Source organism: Podarcis pityusensis (assembly GCF_964106645.2).
Source record: "Podarcis pityusensis genome assembly, chromosome: 13".
Classification (NCBI taxonomy): Eukaryota; Metazoa; Chordata; class Lepidosauria; order Squamata; family Lacertidae; genus Podarcis; species Podarcis pityusensis.
The window spans coordinates 49,805,743-49,826,024 of NC_138038.1; the positions used below are offsets into that span (position 1 = coordinate 49,805,743).

The 20,282-nt window shown below is 47.8% G+C and overlaps 1 protein-coding gene across 1 annotated transcript; it reads left to right on the top strand.

Annotated features, from left to right (window-relative positions):
• Nucleotides 1-43: 43 nt before the first annotated feature.
• TSSK4 (testis specific serine kinase 4) lies at nucleotides 44-20,079 on the top strand. Its single transcript, XM_080979911.1, has 4 exons — nucleotides 44-625; nucleotides 8,634-8,848; nucleotides 11,278-11,641; nucleotides 19,500-20,079. Exons 1-4 carry the CDS (start codon nucleotides 419-421, stop codon nucleotides 19,785-19,787), a joined length of 1,074 nt encoding a protein of 357 aa, XP_080836037.1. The 5' UTR covers nucleotides 44-418; the 3' UTR covers nucleotides 19,788-20,079.
• The last annotated feature ends 203 nt before the right edge of the window (nucleotides 20,080-20,282 follow it).

The window sequence follows — 20,282 nt, forward strand, 5'->3', positions numbered from 1 at the left end:
CTATGACATCATCGGAATCCCGGGGGGAATCCAGGTTGGTGGAGGGCGGGGGGTCAAGGTGTTGTTGTCGGGGGGCCCCGGAAGGCTGGATCTTCTCACCTCCTTTGAAGCTATCGCAAAGAAGGGTGCCAACTTGGATTTGCCCATCCTGGACACAAGTAGGGTGAGATCCACTGGATCTCACCATCGTTAAGGCAGAAAAACGTGCCACCCAGTTCCCTTTCAGCTGGGCTGTGGCGGTGGGAGAAATTGAGCAGCCAGCCTTCTCACACCAGGTTGGGTCTATTGCCTTCCCATTAGACACCGCCGACCTAACAATTATTTGCAGTATTGAGCACCTTCCCCGTAGACCTTGAGCTGAAGCGAGAAGCCACTGGCTGGTTGAAGGAGGTTTGAGGCAGCACACAAGGCTTCAATCATGGTTGAACATTCAGCCTCCACGCCCTACGTCTCTGTGATGGACCAGTATGGTTACCAGGTCGGCAAAGTGATCGGCCACGGTTCCTATGGGACCGTCTACGAGGCTTATTTTGCCAAGCAGAAGACGATGGTGGCCATCAAAATCATCTCCAAGAAGAAGGCCTCGGAGGATTACCTCACCAAATTCCTGCCGAGGGAGATACAGGTTGTTATTCTCATGGTGCCGCGTGGATACCCCTTCCAGCCCTGAGCTTTTCCACAGGGCACTTCGCTGTGGGCTTGGGCATGTGTGTTTTGAGCATCCTCGTGACGTCGCCCCCATCCAAATGCTGCTCTGAATTTCTTGCCCCCCGTTTAATCCAGATTTGCTGTGTCTCTTGGGAAATCTAAGAGATTTGTGGGTTTGTTGTTTAGTCGTTTAGTCTTGTCTGACTCTTCGTGACCCCCTGGACCAGAGCACGCCAGGCACTCCTGTCTTCCACTGCCTCCCGCAGTTTGGTCAAACTCATGTTGGTAGCTTCGAGAACACTGTCCAAACATCTCGCCCTCTGACGTCCCCTTCTCCTTGCGCCCTCCATCTTTCCCAACATCAGGGTCTTTTCCAGGGAGCCTTCTCTTCTCTTTTTTAAAAAAATAATTTTTATTAACTGACCAATCAAATCAAATCACATCACATCACATAAATTCCGAATTACAAAGCCGAATTTTGATTTTTTTGTTGGGGGGACCCATATTTCAAGTTCCAAAGGGGATTCTTGGTGCTGCGTTAATATCCACAAATCTGTCCAAATAATGTTCATAATTCTATCCAGTCCTATCTTGCTGTTCCCATATCTCGTCTTGTTCGTATATTTTTCTTTTTTTCTTTATGATCTCTTCTGATAATCTCCTTAAGCAGGTAAACACCAGTTATAATCCTGTGTGAATTTTTCCGTTCGTCCAATCATCATGTCGAGATGGTTTCCATATATCATCACTTTCATAAATAAAAGCACTCTTTCCATCATTAGTCTCACAAATCTGTCGCCTTCTTTAGTCCCTCTGTGGAGGCTCACCCACAATATGAAAACAGATCTATTCCTCCTCCCAGACATAAGTCTTTCGACAGAACTTGCCAAAATGGCGACGCTATTTTTTGCTGCGTCATTCCAAAGCTCTTATACTTTCCACGATCTCCTTAAAACATGCTTTGGTTAGAAAATTATCTCCACACAGTCTTAAATCCTCAGCTTAAGTCATTTAAACGGCATTTCTGACTTGTGACTTGTGGGGGGGGGATTCTTGGTTAATCACATAGAGAAAAGAAAGGAAAGTTCCCCCCCCCCATCCAGTCCCGTTGCCGAACATACCGAGCCTTGGTGTGTCTTCTCATGATTTATTCCTGTTCCTCCGACCCGTCTTGTTTCTCAGAGATCTCTTCAGTTAGCAGTCTTTACTCCCCATTCTTCCTTGAAATATGTGCATTAGCTTCCTCCTAATTGTTTCTTTTGAAGTTGCTGCAGCTAGAGGCGCCGAAGTCCGCACAAGGGCTTTCTGCCTAGTGCCCCCACCCCCTCAAGTTCGGGGGTGGTATAGGGCACAGCAGGCAAGGGCAGTCCCCCCCACACACGCTTGGGTGGGGCAGGAGGCTGTTTACTCCCATCATAGTCTCTTAATTACCTCGTGTGGGTCGGAGAGATGTTATTGTCAGCCATCTTCCGATGCGCCCCTAGTGCCCCCCCGGGAGTCTTCTCTTCTCGTGAGGTGGCCAAAGTCTTGGAGCCTCAGCTTCAGGATCTTTCCTTCCAGGGAGCACTCAGGGCTGATTTCCTTCATAATGGAGAGGTCTGATCTTCTTGCAGTCCATGGGACTCTCAAGAGTCTCCTCCAGCACCAGAATTCAAAAGCATCAATTCTTCGGCGATCAGCCTTCTTTATGGTCCAGCTCTCACTTCCATACATCACTACTGGGAAAACCATAGCTTTCACTATACGGACCTTTGTTGGCAAGGTGATGTCTCTGCTTTTTAAGATGCTGTCTAGGTTTGCCATCGCATTTCTCCCAAGGAGCAGGCGTCTTTTAATTTCGTGACTGCTGTCACCATCTGCAGTGATCATGGAGCCCAAGAAAGTAAAATCTCTCACTGCCTCCATTTCTTCCCCTTCTATTTGCCAGGAGGTGATGGGACCAGTGGCCATGATCTTCGTTTTTTTTGATGTTGAGCTTCAGACCATATTTTGCGCTCTCCTCTTTCACCCTCATTAAAAGGTTCTTTAATTCCTCCTCACAAAGAGATTTGTGGGAGGAACAGCAAAATGGCACATCCAGATTAAACGGGGTGGGCAATATGGGATGGCGTTTTGATGAGGACACTGTGAAAAATTTGCGCAAGCAGCACCGAGTTATAAATAAACTACTGGCAGGGAAGACAACCTACTTTTATGGTGACATCTTGGAGTGGTTCCCAAACTTTCTTCCCCATGGACCACTTGAAAATTGAGGAGGGTCTTCCTCACAGACCACATGATTGTTTTTCTGCTTCTTGCAGCAGTTGTAATGAGCTGTGTGCTAGATGCAGTACGATTTTTATTGTTATTCTTTTATTTCTTAAGCATTTCCTGTTCTGCTGTTTTACCATTTTGGCCCTAGTAGAATTCAAATTGCAACACGAAACGGAGAGATTAAAAAATGCAGTTAAAAATCCACATGAATACCGTATTTTTCGCTCTATAAGACGCACCAGACCACAAGACGCACTTAGTTTTTGGAGGAGGAAAACAAGAAAAAAAAATATTCTGAATCTCAGAAGCCAGAACAGCAAGAGGGATCACTGCGTAGTGAAAGCAGCAATCCCTCTTGCTGTTCTGGCTTCTGAGATAGCTGCGCAGCCTGCATTCGCTCCATAAGATGCACACACATTTCCCCTTACTTTTTAGGAGGGGAAAAGTGAGTCTTATAGAGCAAAACAATACGGTATTTTGTGCGAGGGCTGTGCCGTCTCCCATCTTTAGCTGTGAATGCCACAGACGAGCCACGGACCACCTAAAGTCCTAAACGAAGCTTGTGGACCACTGGAGGAGGGGCGGAGTTGTGGACTGCATTTTTGGGGACACACCAGAGGAGTCAAGAGATGGCAATCTTTTCTCGGTGCTAAATTTCTGTTATCAAGAGAACAGAATAAACCCCACATTCTTACTAGTGCGAGCCACAGGAGATCTGAAATCAGAAACCCTTCCCAGCTGCCCCTGGCTTCATTGTAATGTTGACTTTGGGCTTTATGGCTTTGCATATGTTAATTTCCTTTCCCCTTTTGAAGAACAAACATTGCTTATTGACAGATGCAGGGTGCCTTCAATCCTAGAGGTCGATTGAAGGCTCTGGCTGGATAGTTTTCCATTTGCTGGAGCTATGGGGAAACTGGGCAGCGGAGTCTGAGATCCCATCTGCGCTGCACATTGTTATAGAACAAACTCGGGTTATTCTTTTGCAACCCAACTCTGCATCGAGAGATTTCAGTGACCCTAAGTTTGTTTTTGGTCAAGGGGGAAATGTGTGGAGGTAGGAACCAGTGGAAGGAAAGCAAGGGAGATCTTTATTTGTCTGTTGCATCACAGCCCCCCCTTCCCCCCTTGCAAGGACCCAGAACAAAGGTGTGTAACAGCTTTTAAAGACTAGAAATTGCCCAACCCCTTAGCCAAAGACCACCCAAAAGCATCATATAAGCCTCACAGAAAGAGGCGGTTTGCAACAGAAATCTGAGTGCACGGCTTGTCTTCTGTCTGTCAAGATACCTGATAATGTTTTACAGTACAGTGGTACCTCGGGTTAAGTACTTAATTCGTTCTGGAGGCCTGTTCTTAACCTGAAACTGTTCTTGACCTGAAGCACCACTTTAGCTAATGGGGCCTCCTGCTGCCGCCACGCCGCCGGAGCACGATTTCTGTTCTCCTCCTGAAGCAAAGTTCTTAACCCGAGGTACTATTTCTGGGTTAGCAGAGTCTGTAACCTGCAGAGTATGTAACCCAAGGTACCACTGTATTGACATTCTTTTAAAATGACAAACACCCAAGTTTCCGAAACCATTGTCACAGACCTCTCCTATTCATGCATAAAATGTGCTGTTTTTGTTGGATTTGTAAGTGAAAAGAACTTATTGGGAGAGGTTTTTCCAAGATGTTTCCTTCTGCAGAGAAATATTTGGGGTCATTAAGAGTCAATATGGTGTCTGGAGTGTTCTCTTGTACTATTTCAGACATGCGGATTATGTGCTTATAGATGTGTGTTTTAGCTTGTGCACTTATGAACTTTTCCGTTTTATTCACGACACCTTAAAATTGTTATAACACAGAAAAGTGGTATCATGCCATGGATATTAAAGTCATGGCTTCTCACCAAAGAATTCTGGGAAGTGTATTTTGCTAAGGGGGGTGAGAATGGTTGGGAGACTCGGAGCTACAGTTCCCAAAGCAGTTTAGCAGCCAATCCCTCTTCACAGGTGTTATAAGAAAAATACTGCTCCTTTTGCCTTATGGGGTATTCCAGAGCCCATACAGAGTCCTTAAGTACCGTATTTTTTGCTCTATAAGACTCACTTTTTCTCTCCTAAAAAGTAAGGGAAAATGTGTATGCGTCTTATGGAGTGAATGCAGGCTGTGCAGCTATCCCAGAAGCCAGAACAGCAAGAGGGATTGCTGCTTTCACTGTGCAGCGATCCCTCTTGCTGTTTCTGGCTTCTGGGATTCAGAATATTTTGTTTCTTATTTTCCTCCTCCAAAAACTAGGTGCGTCTTATGGTCTGGTGCGTCTTATAGAGCAAAAAATACGGTAGGTTCTCTATCGGTAGGAGAAAATAACAGAGGCCAATCAGAGAATATTGAGAAGCAAGGCAGCTAGTAAGCCTGATCTTTATTAAAATATTGCAACAGGCAATTGAAATTTCCTCCCCTGTAGCTCAAGACCACCCCCCCAAAAATCATACATACATCAGTGAAGAGGCGATCTACACCAGAAAACCTTTTTGCCAGGATACCTGATAATGGTCACTGATTCCATTTTTCCTGAGCATCCTGGCCATTGCTTTGAGATGGTAAATAGTTTAGTTCCTGCATCTTTTACATATATTGATAGTTTGCTCAGCTTAACAGATACTTTCCAGGCTGTATTTGCAAAGGGAGGTGTATGCCCCTGAAGTCCAAAGACAACTGGAACGCTTTTCCCATTTCCTTCCTCCTTGCAAGGAAATATTTGAGGTCAATTTGGGAGAGTCAAAATGGCTCCAGGGTTGCTCTCCTGTGCTGTTTCAGACACTATACAGTGGTGCCCCGCAAGACGAATGCCTCGCAAGACGGAAAACCCGCTAGACGAAAGGGTTTTCCGTTTTGGAGGTGCTTCGCAAAATGAATTTCCTATGTGCTTGCTTCGCAAGACGAAAATGTCTTGCGAGTTCCTGCGGGGTTTTTTTCCTTTCCCCCCCCTTTTTCCCAAGCCGCTAAACCGCTTATCAGCTGGTCGGCTAAGCCGCTTAACAGCTGATCGCTAAGCCGCTTATCAGCTGATCGTTAAGCCGCTTATCAGCTGATCTTTAAGCCGCTTAACAGCTGATCGCTAAGCCGCTTATCAGCTGATCCGCTAAGCCCGCTAAGCCGCTAATACTGTAGCGCTAATCCGCTAAACCGCTAATAGGGTTGCTTCGCAAGACGAAAAAACCCGCAAGACGAAGAGACTCGCGGAACGGATTCTTTTCGTCTTGCGAGGCACCACTGTACTTATGCTTGTGTGTTTGCCTTGTACATTTATGAACATTTATTTTACAGTATATCTTAGACCTTATAATTCTCATAACAATGAGAACTCTGGAAATTGTAGGTCTGAGAGGGAAATAGGGTCCCCCAACAATTCTCAGCCCCTTTAACATACCACATTTCCCAGGATTCTTTGGGGGAAACCATGAACTATTAAAGGGCTACGAGGCTGCTTTGAATCCATAGGGCAGGCAGGGCTTAAGTGTACACTACGTAGTTTTAAAGCACACCCCAAAGAATTATGGGAAGTGTAGTTTCTTCTGGGTACTAAGATTTCTAAGGTAACCCCTGCTTCCCCTCAGAGAGCTGCAATTCTCAAAGTGGTTAAACAATTGATCCCAGGGAACTCTGGGAAGCGTAGTTCTGTGAAGGGAGCTACATGTTTCAATCTGTCCGTAACTTTTTCTGCTAATCCATTTCACCAGACGTTTGGCACACGATCAGCTCACAGAAAGTCCAGCCTTAGTTTTCTAATATTTGCTGTTTCGTTGTCTCGCTGCCAACATAAAATATATTATCAGGTCTTTGCCAAGCCACCATAAAATATATTATCAGGTCATTGCCGAGGCAACTTTGAGTTGCTTCCGTCAACAAAAGTATATAAAGCTAATATGGTTGGGCGTCGACATTTTTTACTATAAAACTTCCTGCCTGACTCGCACGGGATGCAACCCCAAGAATAAATGTTGAAACATGCAACTCTGAATCCCCCAAGCGAATAAAGGAATATTTGTACAACCTCAGCAGGCGTAATATAGTTCAGCCTAAAGCTTTGTAGTATAAAAAAAAAGTTTCACAAGAACTGGCAGGGGTAGCAGTGAGTGGAGGGGGCACAGTGGTGTCAGATGTGGGCAAATCAATTCCCCCCATATAACAAAAAGCAAACAACACCATAAAAACAGTCCTGTTGTTGTTGTTGTTGTTGTTATTATTGTTGTTTGTTGTTGTTGTTAGAATTTATATACTGCCCTATACCCGCAGGTCTCAGGGCGGTTTACAGAATAAAATCAAAATATAAAACCACAAAAATCAAAAACAATAACAACCTAAACCACTGTCTCCCATATGACAAGAGATGTAAAATTTCTGGAAATTTTGAAGCCACAAGGGGAAAAAAAAATTCCTCCCTCCCTGTTTTTTCCTGGGAAAAATAGAATTTTTTGAGGGGGGGGGGACTTTAAAAGTTCAGTGTGGAGTAGTTTTACAAATTGTGTGAAACACAGTGTATATGAAAGTATTATGCTTGCAACAAAACAGGTAACCACGCCCCTTTCCCTCAAAAGCAACAAAAAAAGCAAGAAACCGTCAACATAAAAAATAATCAGATTTGCCCTGTAGCACCAAAAGCAAATAAAGTTCAGGTCCACCTCAATATTTAAACTCCATAGAAGGTCTACCCTTTGAGTAGTGCTTGCGGGGGGGAAAGAAACAGAAGAAACCGTTTGACTTCCAAAACGTTCAGAAACCAAAGCGTTGCTTTTGATTGGCTGCAGGAAGCTCCTGCAGCCAATCGGAAGCCGCTCTGGCCTTTTGGCTTCCAAAAATCGTTAGAAAACCGGAACACTCACTACCGGGTTTCGATCGTTTGGGAGCCGATTTGTTTGGGAGCCAAGGCGTTCGAGATCCAAGGTACGACTGTATATTAACATAATCAACCATATGTCCAAACAGATACTGAAACAAGATTGAGGGTTGCAAGATATACATGGAGAAGGCAGTCAGATCTTCAGGCCAATGAGTAGTCGATGTTGTTGTTGTTGTTTAGTCGTTTAGTCGTGTCCGACTCTTCGTGACCCCATGGACCAGAGCACACGAGGCCCTCCTGTCTTCCACTGCCTCCCGTAGTTTGGTCAAACTCATGCTGGTAGCTTCAAGAACAGTGTCCAACCATCTCGTTCTCTGTCGTCCCCTTCTCCTTGTGCCCTCCATCTTTCCCAACATCTGGGTCATTTCCAGGGAGTCTTCTTCTCTTCTCATGAGGTGGCCAAAGTCTTGGAGCCTCAGCTTCAGGATCTGTCCTTCCAGTGAGCACTCAGGGCTGATTTCCTTCAGAATGGAGAGGTTTGATCTTCTTGCAGTCCATGGGACTCTCAAGAGTCTCCTCCAGCACCAGAATTCAAAAGCATCAACTCTTCAGCGACCAGCCTTCTTTATGGTCCAGCTCTCACTTCCATACATCGCTACTGGGAAAACCAGAGCTTTAACTATACGGACCTTTGTTGGCAAGGTGGTAGTCGATAGTGGATATTTATTCCTCCAGCCTCATAATATAACTCTTTTTGTGACCATAAGAGTTCGCAGGATCCACTTCCATTTCCCATCTGTTAGTCCCTCGGTTATAATGCGAACACCTGCATACCTCAAGGGTTTTTCTGAAACAAATTTAATCCGGATCCTTTCTGACAAAGCGCATGTTTCACCTTGCCCTCCAGGTGATGAAAACCCTGCGCCACAAATACGTGATCAGTTTCTACCAGGCTATCGAGACCACCTCTCGCCACTACATCATCATGGAGCTGGCACCCTGTGGCGACGTCCTGGAGTGGATCCAGAAATCGGGAGCTTGTTCTGAGGCCCTGGCCGGGAAGTGGTTTTCTCAGCTGTCTCTGGGGATCGCCTATCTGCACGGCAAGGGCATCGTGCACCGGTGAGTAAATGGAGGAAACGTCGATAGGCCGGGAAAAGAGGCAGTCCTCAAAGCTACCTGTAGAAACAGCTACTTTTAAGACTTGGGCTGTGTGTGCACCAGATCTACTGTATACATGTCATATTCAAAGCACACACAGCTGGCTGGTGTTCAGAAGCACTTCCTGTCTGCCTCCTTGGCATACCTGTCAACTTACAGATTTGAAAATCAGGGACCAGCAGCCTCGAAAATAAGGGATCAGCAGCCAAAATAAGGGATTTTCCGGGCACAGGTATGTTCAACTTCTGAGCCCCTCCGAGCCAAAGGCAGAAAGCCCAGCCAGCAGCCAAACGAAGCCTCAAGCGGTGGTTCCCACAGCGCAGCAACCCGGCAAAGGGGACGAAGCAAGGGAAACCACCGTCACCTCTCCGCTGGGAAGCGCTGAGCAAAGGCAACGCGGCCGATTTGATCGGCACAAGGCATGCAGGCTCCACCCCCCAGTCGTTCTTATTGGGTGAGCAACGCAGCCAGGCAACACAGTTGGAGCCTCCCTCCTCCCTGGCCAGCAGGGAGGGAGGGAGAGGAGCTGCTTCCTTTGAAACCCGGGAAATTTAAGGGACATCATCAATAAGGGACAGCAGCGGGACACGGTGCTGGGATAAGGGAGTTTCCCGCCAAATAAGGGACGGTTGACAGCTATGCTCCTTGGAGGCTGAGAACAGCTATCCTGGCTAGTAGCCATCAACAGCCCTCAATTCCTGGCTGGCTCGCCAAATCATTATAAGAAAAAACTGCTCCCTTTTCCTTATAGGGTACCCAAGAGCCCAAACAGCAGGGGTCGGCAACCTAAGGCCTGTGGGCCAGATAAGGCCCAATCGCCTTATCAATCCGGTTCACGGACAGTTCAGGAAGAGGCCTATTTTTACATGAGTAGAATGTGTCCTTTTATTTAAAATGTGCATCTGGGTTATTTGTGGGGCCTGCCTGGTGTTTTTACATGAATAGAATGTGTCCTTTTATTTAAAATGCATCTCTGGGTTATCTCCCGCTTGGACTACTGCAATGCGCTCTACGTGGGGCTACCTTTGAAGGTGACCCGGAAACTACAACTAATCCAGAATGCAGCAGCCAGACTGGTGACTGGGAACAGCCGCCGAGACCATATAACACCAGTCTTGAAAGACCTACATTGGCTCCCAGTACGTTTCCGAGCACAATTCAAAGTGTTGGTGCTGACCTTTAAAGCCCTAAACGGCCTCGGTCCAGTATACCTGAAGGAGCGTCTCCACCTCCATCGTTCTACCCGGACACTGAGGTCCAGCACCGAGGGCCTTCTGGCGGTTCCCTCACTGCGAGAAGCCAAGTTACAGGGAACCAGGCAGAGGGCCTTCTCGGTAGTGGCGCCCTCCCTGTGGAACGCCCTCCCACCAGATGTCAAAGAGAACAACAACTACCAGACTTTTAGAAGACATCTGAAGGCAGCCCTGTTTAGGGAAGCTTTTAATGTTTGATGTATCATAGTATTTTAATATTCTTTTGGAAGCCGCCCAGAGTGGCTGGGGAAACCCAGCCAGATGGGCGGGGTATAAATAATAAATTATTATTATTATTATTATTATTATTATTATTATTATTTGTGGGGCATAGGAATTCGTTCATCCCCTCCCCCCCCCCAAAAATAGTCTGGCCCACCACATGGTCTGAGGGACGGTAGACCGGCCCATGGTTGAAAAAGGTTGCTGACCCCTGCCGTACAGAGTCCTCATGTGGGTTCTCTATCAGTAGGAGAAAATAACAGGCCAACCAGAGAATTCTGAGAAGCAAAGCAACTAGTAAGCCTGATCTTTATTAATCTGTTGCAACAGGGTCCTCGCTCACTCCACGCAGGAGGGAGAACACAGAACAAGCCCTAATATATAGACTTTGAAACTGTCCACCCTGTAGCCCAAGACCACCCCCATAACATCATACATACATCACAGAAGGAGGTGGTCTACAGCAGAAATTAGAGAGTGTTGCTTCTCTCCTGTCTGCCACAGTACCTGATCATGCCTTACTTGATTGTCTTTTCTGGGTAGCCTGGCCATTCCTTTCAGATGGTAAATACTTAGTTCCTGAATCTCTCATGCATATTAATAACAGATACTTGCCAGACTGTATTTGAAAAGGGAGGTGTAAGCCCCTACAATCAAAAGACAACCGGAAAGCTTTCCCCATTTCCTTCCTCCTTGCAGAGAAATATTTGAGGTCAATTTGGGAGAGTCAAAATGGCGTCAGGATTGTTCTCCTGTACTATTTCAGACACGTGGCTGTTTTGCTCCAAGTAATCATGGTTGGTGTCTTTGTTTTTGTCCAAGGGAGCCCTCGGATTTTTCCCGTTAACACCCCTATGATCCCCACCCGAATCCCTGTCTCCTTCCTTTTCTCCCCCTGCCCTTTTCCGACCGCAGGGACCTGAAACTCGAGAACCTTCTCCTCGACAAGCGCGAAAACATCAAGATCTCAGACTTTGGCTTCTCCAAGATGGTGTCCACCCAGACGCAGCCTCCCCCGACGCCGTCCTACCGCATGATGAGCTGCTTCTCGCACCTGAGCCAGACGTACTGCGGCAGCTTTGCCTACGCTTGCCCGGAGATCTTGCTGGGCCTGCCCTACAACCCGTTCCTCTCTGACATCTGGAGCATGGGGGTCATCCTCTACACCTTGGTGGTGGCCCACCTGCCCTTCGACGACACCAACCTCAAGAAGCTGCTGCGGGAGACACAGAAGGAGGTCAGCTTCCCCAGCCACCTCCAGATCAATGAGGAAATCAAGGTGAGCAGCATGACACCTAGGAGCCATACCCACAAAAGCCACCAGGGGGCACCATGCCAATACCACTGAGTGCCACTAGGGATGTGGGTGGCGCTGTGGTCTAAACCACTGAGCCTCTTGGGCTTGATGATCAGAAGGTCGGCGGTTCGAATCCCCGCGACGGGGTGAGCTCCCATTGCTCGGTCCCAGCTCCTGCCAACCTAGCAGTTCGAAAGCATGCCAGTGCAAGTAGATACCGTATTTTTCGCTCTATAAGACGCACCAGACCATAAGACACACCTAGTTTTTGGGGGAGGAAAACAAGGAAAAAAATATTCTGAATCCCAGAAGCCAGAACAGCAAGAGGGATTGCTGCGCAGCGAAAGCAGCGATCCCTCTTGCTGTTCTGGCTTCTGGGATAGCTGCGCAGCCTGCATTCGCTCCATAACACACACACACATTTCCCCTTACTTTTTAGGAGGGAAAAAGTGAGTCTTATAGAGCAAAAAATACGGTAAATAGGTAGCACTGCAGTGGGAAGGTAAACGGCGTTTCCGTGCGCTCTGATTTCCGTCATGTCAGAAGCGGTTTAGTCCTCCTGGCCACACAACCCGGAAAGCTGTCTGTGGACAAATGCCGGCTCCCTCAGCCTGAAAGCGAGATGAGCGCCACAACCTCATAGTCGCCTTTGACTGGACTTAACCGTCCAGGGGTCCTTTACCTTTACCTACTCATGGGATAAGGGTGTGGTGCCCATACCCCAGTAGGGGGTGTTGATGTGGGGGTCCTATATCCAGGCCCTCAAAATCCCCTATGGGGTACTTGTGCAATGGTGCCCATACCCTCAAATGCCACTAGGGGGTGCTGCTGCATGGGTGCTACATCAATACCCTCAAAAACCACTAGGGGGCAGTTGCAGGACAGTGGTGGTTCTATGCCTGCCCCCTAAAAAGCTACTCAGAGGTCCTCATGTAAGACGTGTTGTCTCCTCTGCCCTTGCCCTTAACTCACAGCTTCTTCTCTTCCTTGGGCTTTTTTTTTTTTTTTAAAGTTTTTATTATTAAAATAATTCAACATTAATACACACATATTGTGAATATACAAGCATACAAACATACATTTCATACAGTCCTTAAAAATGTTCAAACATACCTACACTCAATCCCACAGATAATTCCTTTTCCCATCACCATCCACCACCCCTCACCCCACCTTTGTGTTAGACTTCCAATTTACTTAATTGAGATTTCTTCCCACTTGTTACTTTCTTTCACACACCTTTAACCTAATTTCATGCTTCTTTTTCTATTACACATCATTATCCATCTTCTTTAGTATTTCAGTATTTAAAACGGAACTTGTTTATTCTAATAGGAGTTCTGATTTTTCAGTATGGTTTTGCAAGTATCCTTTAAACACCTTCCAGTTCCTGTCTATCTTCTTTTTTGAGATCTCCTCCTCGGGCTTTTAACTGGGTTGGAACAGGCAGAAATCCAACAGGTGCGGTTTTTCCAGCCAGTGCCATTCACACGCCAGCCTGGCTGCAGCGCCAATACTCTCGAGTGCAGCAGGCGTACTTACTGTGAGGCTGGCCCTGCATCAACCTCTCCACCCACCCAGCACCCTGAGGCTGTATCACGGGGGTGGCAGGAATGCCAGCTACACCCTGGCTGATCACCTGGTTCCTCTGAGCAAGGAGAGGAGCTGTTCCCCGACTCTCATGGCGCCTTCCTCCTGGAGCCTTCCTTCTCCCGACGTTACCAGCTTCCAACGATTGGCAAGACACGACTGACCGAGGAGGTGGGCACTCAGCTCCTGGGAGTTCAGAAGAGGGCGAAAAACACCAGCCGCAGGCAGAGTTGGGGGTTCTTTCCCGCCCACGGCAGAAGTCCAAATTTATCGGGGCTCCTAACTAATTTGGGGTGGCCTTGTTGGCTCTTGCGGGCTGCAGCAAGAGAAATATGTCACCCAGATCTGAGGAAACAAGCTCTAAAGCCAGACACCACTGTAAATCGGTTAGGACAGGAGTCCTCAAACTTTTTAAACCGGGGGCCAGTTCACTGTCCCTCAGACACTGTTGGGAGCCGGACTATAGTTTGAAAAAATAATAATGAACGAATTCCTATGCACACGGCGCATATTTTATTTGTAGTGCACAAAAACAGGAAACCAATACAATATTTAAATTGAAGAACGGTTTTAATCAACATAAACTTTTAAGTATTTCAATGGGAAGTATGGGCCTGCTTTTGGCTCCTGAGGTGGTCAGTATCCGGTTTCATATTTGTCACTAGTCGTAGCAAGTGTTTATCAGTTAGTCTGGATCTGGTTGGAGATTTCACATGTTTCATTCGGGGAAAAGTCTGTTCACAGACATAGGTAAAGGGTAAAGGGACCCCTGACCATTAGGTCCAGTCGTGACCGACTCTGGGGTTGCGGCGCTCATCTCACTTTATTGGCCGAGGGAGACGGCGTACAGCTTCTGGGTCATGTGGCCAGCAGGACTAAGCCGCTTCTGGCGAACCAGAACAGTGAACGGAAATGCCGTATACCTTCCCACCAGAGCGTTACCTATTTATCTACTTGCACTTTGAGGTGCTTTCGAACTGCTAGGTTGGCAGGAGCAGGGACCGAGCAACGGGAGCTCACCCCGTCATGGGGATTCGAACCGCCAACCTTCTGATCGGCAAGTCCTAGGCTCTGTGGTTTAACCCACAGCGCCACCCGCATCCCTGTTCACAGACATAAGTGCTGCCAAAGATGGTTGCGATTTTGAGTGCATGGTTCCTGAGATTAAGATATGTCTCAGAGGGGAGAGATGCATAGAAATTAGTGAGGCTGCCTGATTTGAATGTGTCTTTCACAATTTTGTAGTTCGGCCAATTCCATTTGGTAAATCGGATTGACAGTTTCAATGTCAACAGAAAACTCTCAGCCACAGAGCATAGAAGGAGAGAATGCAAAAGCACCGGCCTGTGTGCAGGATCACATCATCCCTCCTCTTGCACGCACACTGTCCTCCTTCCCCACAACCAACCATCCACTTGCGGTATCAACGGACGCCGGATGCAGAGGCCGTGCAGAGGCACAGAACGCCATACTTCCTTTTGCCATAGACCTGTTAGACAGCGGCGGGTTCTGCAATTGCCGGGCAGGCCGAGTTCAGGACTGTGGCAGGCCTGATTTGGCCTGCGGACCGTAGTTTGAGGACCACTGGATTAGGAGGACTGCAAGATGCCTCAAAAGGTTAAAGTTTGTTGTTTGATCCCGGAGGGAAATGAACACGACTCCCGTGACTCCCCTCCTCCTTCCTGGGAGCCTGATTTTGCTGTCTCCTTAGGTCAGCGTGCGGAATCATGTGCCAACTCCCCGAACCTTAAGAATGTAAGGCCCGATGGGGCTCTTTTACTGGGGCTTGCAGGTAACACACTCCCAAGGTCGTTTTCTGGGCTTCTTCAGTGGTCTAATATCAAAGCCTTGATATGTATATTGATATTCAATTTCATAATGAATAGTATTTCTTGGCTTAAACTTAAGAGACCGATTTGCTTAGCAATCAGCGGCCTCACTTGGACTGCCAGGGCGAAACAGGTGCAAAACGCTGGTACCCTGTCTACAACTTCATGAACATTCATCTACAACTTCACTAGCATCTCTCAGTATTGTGAACAACACCAAACTTACCCTTTGTTGCTATCTTTATGAACTTACTTAAAAAGATAAAGAAAGCAAAGGACTAAGTCAAGCATTTGAAAAATCTATTGAAATAAGACATTAGAAGTTCATCTTAGGTTGGGTAGTTCGTAAGTTTCTGTGGTTTTGGCACAAGGTTTTGTATTTTTCTCAGAAGATTGATAAAGAATGTAAAATTATTTTGGTAATTAATGGTAAAGGTAAAGGCACCCCTGACCATTAGGTCCAGTCGTGGCCGACTCTGGGGTTGCGGCACTCATCTTGCTTTATTGGCCGAGGGAGCCGGCGTACAGTTTCCGGCTCATGTGGCCAGCATGACTAAGCTGCTTCTGACGAACCAGAGCAGCGCACGGAAATGCCGTTTACCTTCCCACCGGAGTGGTACCTATTTATCTACTTGCACTTTGACGTGCTTTCGAACTGCTAGGTTGGCAGGAACAGGGACCGAGCAACGGGAGCTCACCGCGTTGCAGGGATTAGAACTGCTGACCTTCTGATTAGCAAGTCCTAGGCTCTGTGGTTTAACCCACAGCGCCACCCGCGTCCCTTTTTTGGGGGGGGTAATTATAGTGTGTATATTAGTCGCCACCGTGTTGCACGAGTCGTACTACTTCTGTCAACAGCACAGGTTGCATTTTTCTAGCATCAGTCGTTAAGCAGCAACAGCATGCATGATGGTTTGCGGAGTACAAAAGGGCAGGCTGCGTCCTCTACGGTTTACGGTCTTCCCCGCGAGATGGCTGTTGCTAAGGTGTGTTTGTGTGAGAGAGAACTTGGGTAAATTCAGAAGCGGATTAGAGTTCCAAAAATTCACGGAGACCCTTGCTATGTTTTGCTACAGACATAGCTTTCATTGGGGCTTTTGGGGGGGGGGGCGGAGAAACTTGGCCAGATGAACTATTGTGTTGTTGTTGTTTTTCAAACAACCTGTTACTAAGACCCTCCCAGTTAAATCATAAAATTGTAGAGTTGGAGGGGAAGAAGAAGAAGAAGAGTTTGGATTTGATATCCCGCTTTATCACTACCCTAAGGAGTCTCAAAGCGGCTAACATTCTCCTTTCCCTTCCTCCTCCACAACAAACACTCTGTGAGGTGAGTGGGGATGAGAGACTTCAGAGAAGTGTGACTGGCCCAAGGTCACCCAGCAGCTGCATGTGGAGGAGCGGAGAATCGAACCCGGTTCCCCAGATTACGAGACTACCGCTCTTAACCACTACACTACACTGGCTCTGATCCTGCACACTGATGACCCTGCAAGTCATCTAATCCAACCGCCTGCAATGCAGGAATCTTTTGCCCCATGTGGGTCTCGAACCCACAACCCTGAGATTTAAAGGTCTCGTGCTCTACCGACTGAGCTACCCCAGGTCCCAGACAGGAGCTTTTTCGTTTCAAGTATTGTTCAATGCAAAGGACGGCTGTGCACACCTTGGTCTCCGAGCAGCTAGAGACTCCGGTGCTTACCTGCAATTTGGTTGCGTTTCCTTGGAAATTAAGATCAGTGGAGACTGCAGTGTCCTTAGGATATACATATTACACAGATATACAGCCTTAACACTCCAGCAGATCTTGCCTGTTCATGATTACAAGTCCTGCACACATCAAGACAAGCCTCTGTCTCTCCAGCTTCCAGCATCAGCGAAAACTCACAACCAACTTGCCTGATTCCAACTTCATGTGGCATCCAGCCAGGCGAGTTCGGAAAGTGCTTACACCTTCCTGGAAGCATCTCGAGTGGTCGCTATGGCAACACATCTCTTCCCAGTTAACGCCTTAAGATGCTGATGAGGCCACCAAGACCATTACCTGAACAAAGGAACTGGTTTCCTCTTGCAGATTCTAACCTTGCAGGTGTAGGATCGCAGGTTCGGGACCCCTGGGCATCATCCAAATTGCCCCCCCTAAAAAAATCTATTGCTAGAATCGAAGATTGTTGTTGTTGTTTAGTTGTTTAGTCGTGTCCGACTCTTCGTGACCCCCTGGACCAGAGCACGCCAGGCACTCCTGTCTTCCACTGCCTCCCGCAGTTTGGTCAGACTCATGCTGGTAGCTTCGAGAACACTGTCCCACCATCTTGTCCTCCGTCGTCCCCTTCTCCTTGCGCCCTCCATCTTTCCCAACATCAGGGTCTTTTCCAGGGAGTCTTCTCTTCTCATGAGGTGGCCAAAGTCTTGGAGCCTCAGCTTCAGGATCTGTCCTTCCAGTGAGCACTCAGGGCTGATTTCCTTCAGAATGGAGAGGTTTGATCTTCTTGCAGCCCATGGGACTCTCAAGAGTCTCCTCCAGCACCAGAATTCAAAAGCATCCATTCTTCGGCGATCAGCCTTCTTTATGGTCCAGCTCTCACTTCCATACATCACTACTGGGAAAACCACAGCTTTAACTATACGGACCTAGATGTTGTCTAGGTTTGTCATTGCTTTTCTCCCAAGAAGCAGGCGTCTTTTAATTTCATGGCTGCTGTCACCATCTGCAGTGATCATGGAGCCCAAGAAAGTAAATGACAGGCGTAATTTTTTGCGGAGGGCTCCTGCTTCTTTGCTGCACCGGTCTCCCCTAACTCTGAGTAGGGATGGGGAAGTTGTGGCCAAACAGGGCATCATAAAGGCTACAACAGCCGGCTGCCCCGAGGCCTTTGGCCACACTGGAGGGAGATGATTGGATCTGGAGTCCAAGAAGACCTGGCAGGGCACACCTTTCCTCCTACCCCAGATCTAGCGAAGGCCTCTTTATAAACGATTCCTCCTGCGACGCACAAGGGAATAATCCAAAACCGAAAGCAAACCTGCTTTTCCACTTTGGAACAATTGTTTTCACCCAGTTGCAAATTCAGTTGCTTAATCGGTTGCCTCTCATACAGTGAAGATCTTTTTAGTTGTGAGAGAGCGCACTACAATTCCCTGAGATTCGTGCTTAAAAGCAGCTCCAAGGAATCGTGTCTCTGTGAAGGGGATAGGGGTCTCCTAGCAACTCTCAGCACCAGTGCTGGGTTTATGTATAAGCTAAACAAGCTATAGCTTAGGGCCCCACTCTCTTGGGGGCCCCAAAAAATCTAAAGGAGGAAAAAACTGGATGTACATTTCCAAAACATAAGATTAAAAACAAATAAAACAAAACCTACCTACAGCAACAGTGTTTTGTGTTGTGTAGGCTCTTATGATGTAAGTCATGGGCCTAGCCTGCTTCCTAAAATATCACTGGTTTGCTCCTTTCTATATATAGGGTGCCTACATTCTGCACGGACTGGTTGCATGGCAACATGGGCAAATGGTTTTAGATACCTCTGAGGTCCATAAATTACCATATAGCATATATTCAACTCAAAAACCAGCGACAATTTGTTACTGACAAAGGACAGCTGGACATATAAAGGGTCCCGTTACCTTCAGTAGCTGAGGGCCTCCTCAAACCTAAATCCGGCCCTGCTCAGCACCCATAACAAACTAGAGTTCCCACGAGCTTTTTTTTTTTGGGGGGGGGGGGGAGTTATGGCTGTTTAAAGTGGAGTGACACTGCTTTAGAGGTGTAATCCATGAAGGAACTGTGCACTTCTGAATTTGCCCGTGCACTACTTGGAAAAGGTTTTGTGGATGGCTACCAGCCATGACAGGACGCGGGTGGTGCTGTGGGTTAAGCCACAGAGCCTAGGGCTTGCCGATCAGAAGGTCAGCGGTTCGAATCCCCGCGAAGGGGTGAGCTCCCGTTGCTCGGTCCCTGCTCCTGCCAACCTACCAGTTCAACAGCATGTCAAAGTGCAAGTAGATAAATAGGTATCACTGCAGCGGGAAGGTAAATGGCGTTTCCATGTGCTGCTCTGGTTCGCCAGAAGCGGCTTAGTCATGCTGGCCACATGACCCGGAAGCTATATGCCGGCTCCCTTGGCCAATAAAGCGAGATGAGCGCCGCAACCCCAGAGTCGGCCACGACTGGACCTAATGGTCAGGGGTCCCTTTACCTTTTACCAGCCTTGATGGCTGGGCTCGGTGTCCGCAGCCATGTGTCTGAACGCCAGTTGCTGGGAACTGCAGGACGGGAGAGGGCCCTTGTGTTCGAATCCTGCTCGTAGGTTTCCCACAAGCCCCCTGGGAGAACAGGTGGGCAGATTTAGCTGGGCGGTTTCCCTGATCCAAAGCCTCCTCCTTCGTAGCGGTTCAACCCGGACCGCCTGTCTCTCTCGCCCCTGCAGGAACTGGTCCACCGCATCCTGCGCCCAGCTTCCAAGCGGCTGAACATCCTGGAGGTGCTCAAAGTCCCTTGGGTCCTCAAGTTCCTGGCTGAGAAGCCGACCACCGAGATCAAGGCCCTGGAAGCGATCTGCGGACCCCGGGCAGCCGACACCAGCAAGAACGCCACCACGCCCAGCACCACCAAGTCCCGCTCCCTCACCTTCACGCCGGACAAAAAGAAGGCTGCCAGCCGGACCCGCAGCACCGGGCAGATCAAGGGGACGAAGACCCAGGAGAAGCCCATCTGAAGGAGGGGAGACATCTTGGAACGAGGGATGGGGGGAGATCTCAGGCCGGAGTCTCTCACTTGCAGTGACTGGCCGATAGTTTCTTTGAGGGGGCGAAAGTCCAGGGGGTGGGTGGTCTAGGGTGTGCACAGGGACCGTAGGGGGGAAAAGAAGGGCAGGGAACACCCAGAAATAGCGTCGCAGCCCCTTCTCTTCATCAGGCCTAAAGGAACAAAAGCAGCAGCAGGTTTCAGAAACTGACGTTTGGGTGTCATCTCTGAAATGCGAGATTAAAACCGAAAACAGAACAGTCCTTTGGGGTTTCGCGGAACTCAATTTGGGAAGGTGGTTAACGGTCCTTTACACTCATCCCTTCTCTGGGATTTCTTTATTATTTTCTTTATTTCTTTATTATTTTCTTTATTTTATTAACCCGCAAACCATGAACCATCATATACAGTGGTACCTTGGGTTAAGAACTTAATTCGTTCTGGAGGTCTGTTCTTAACCTGAAAC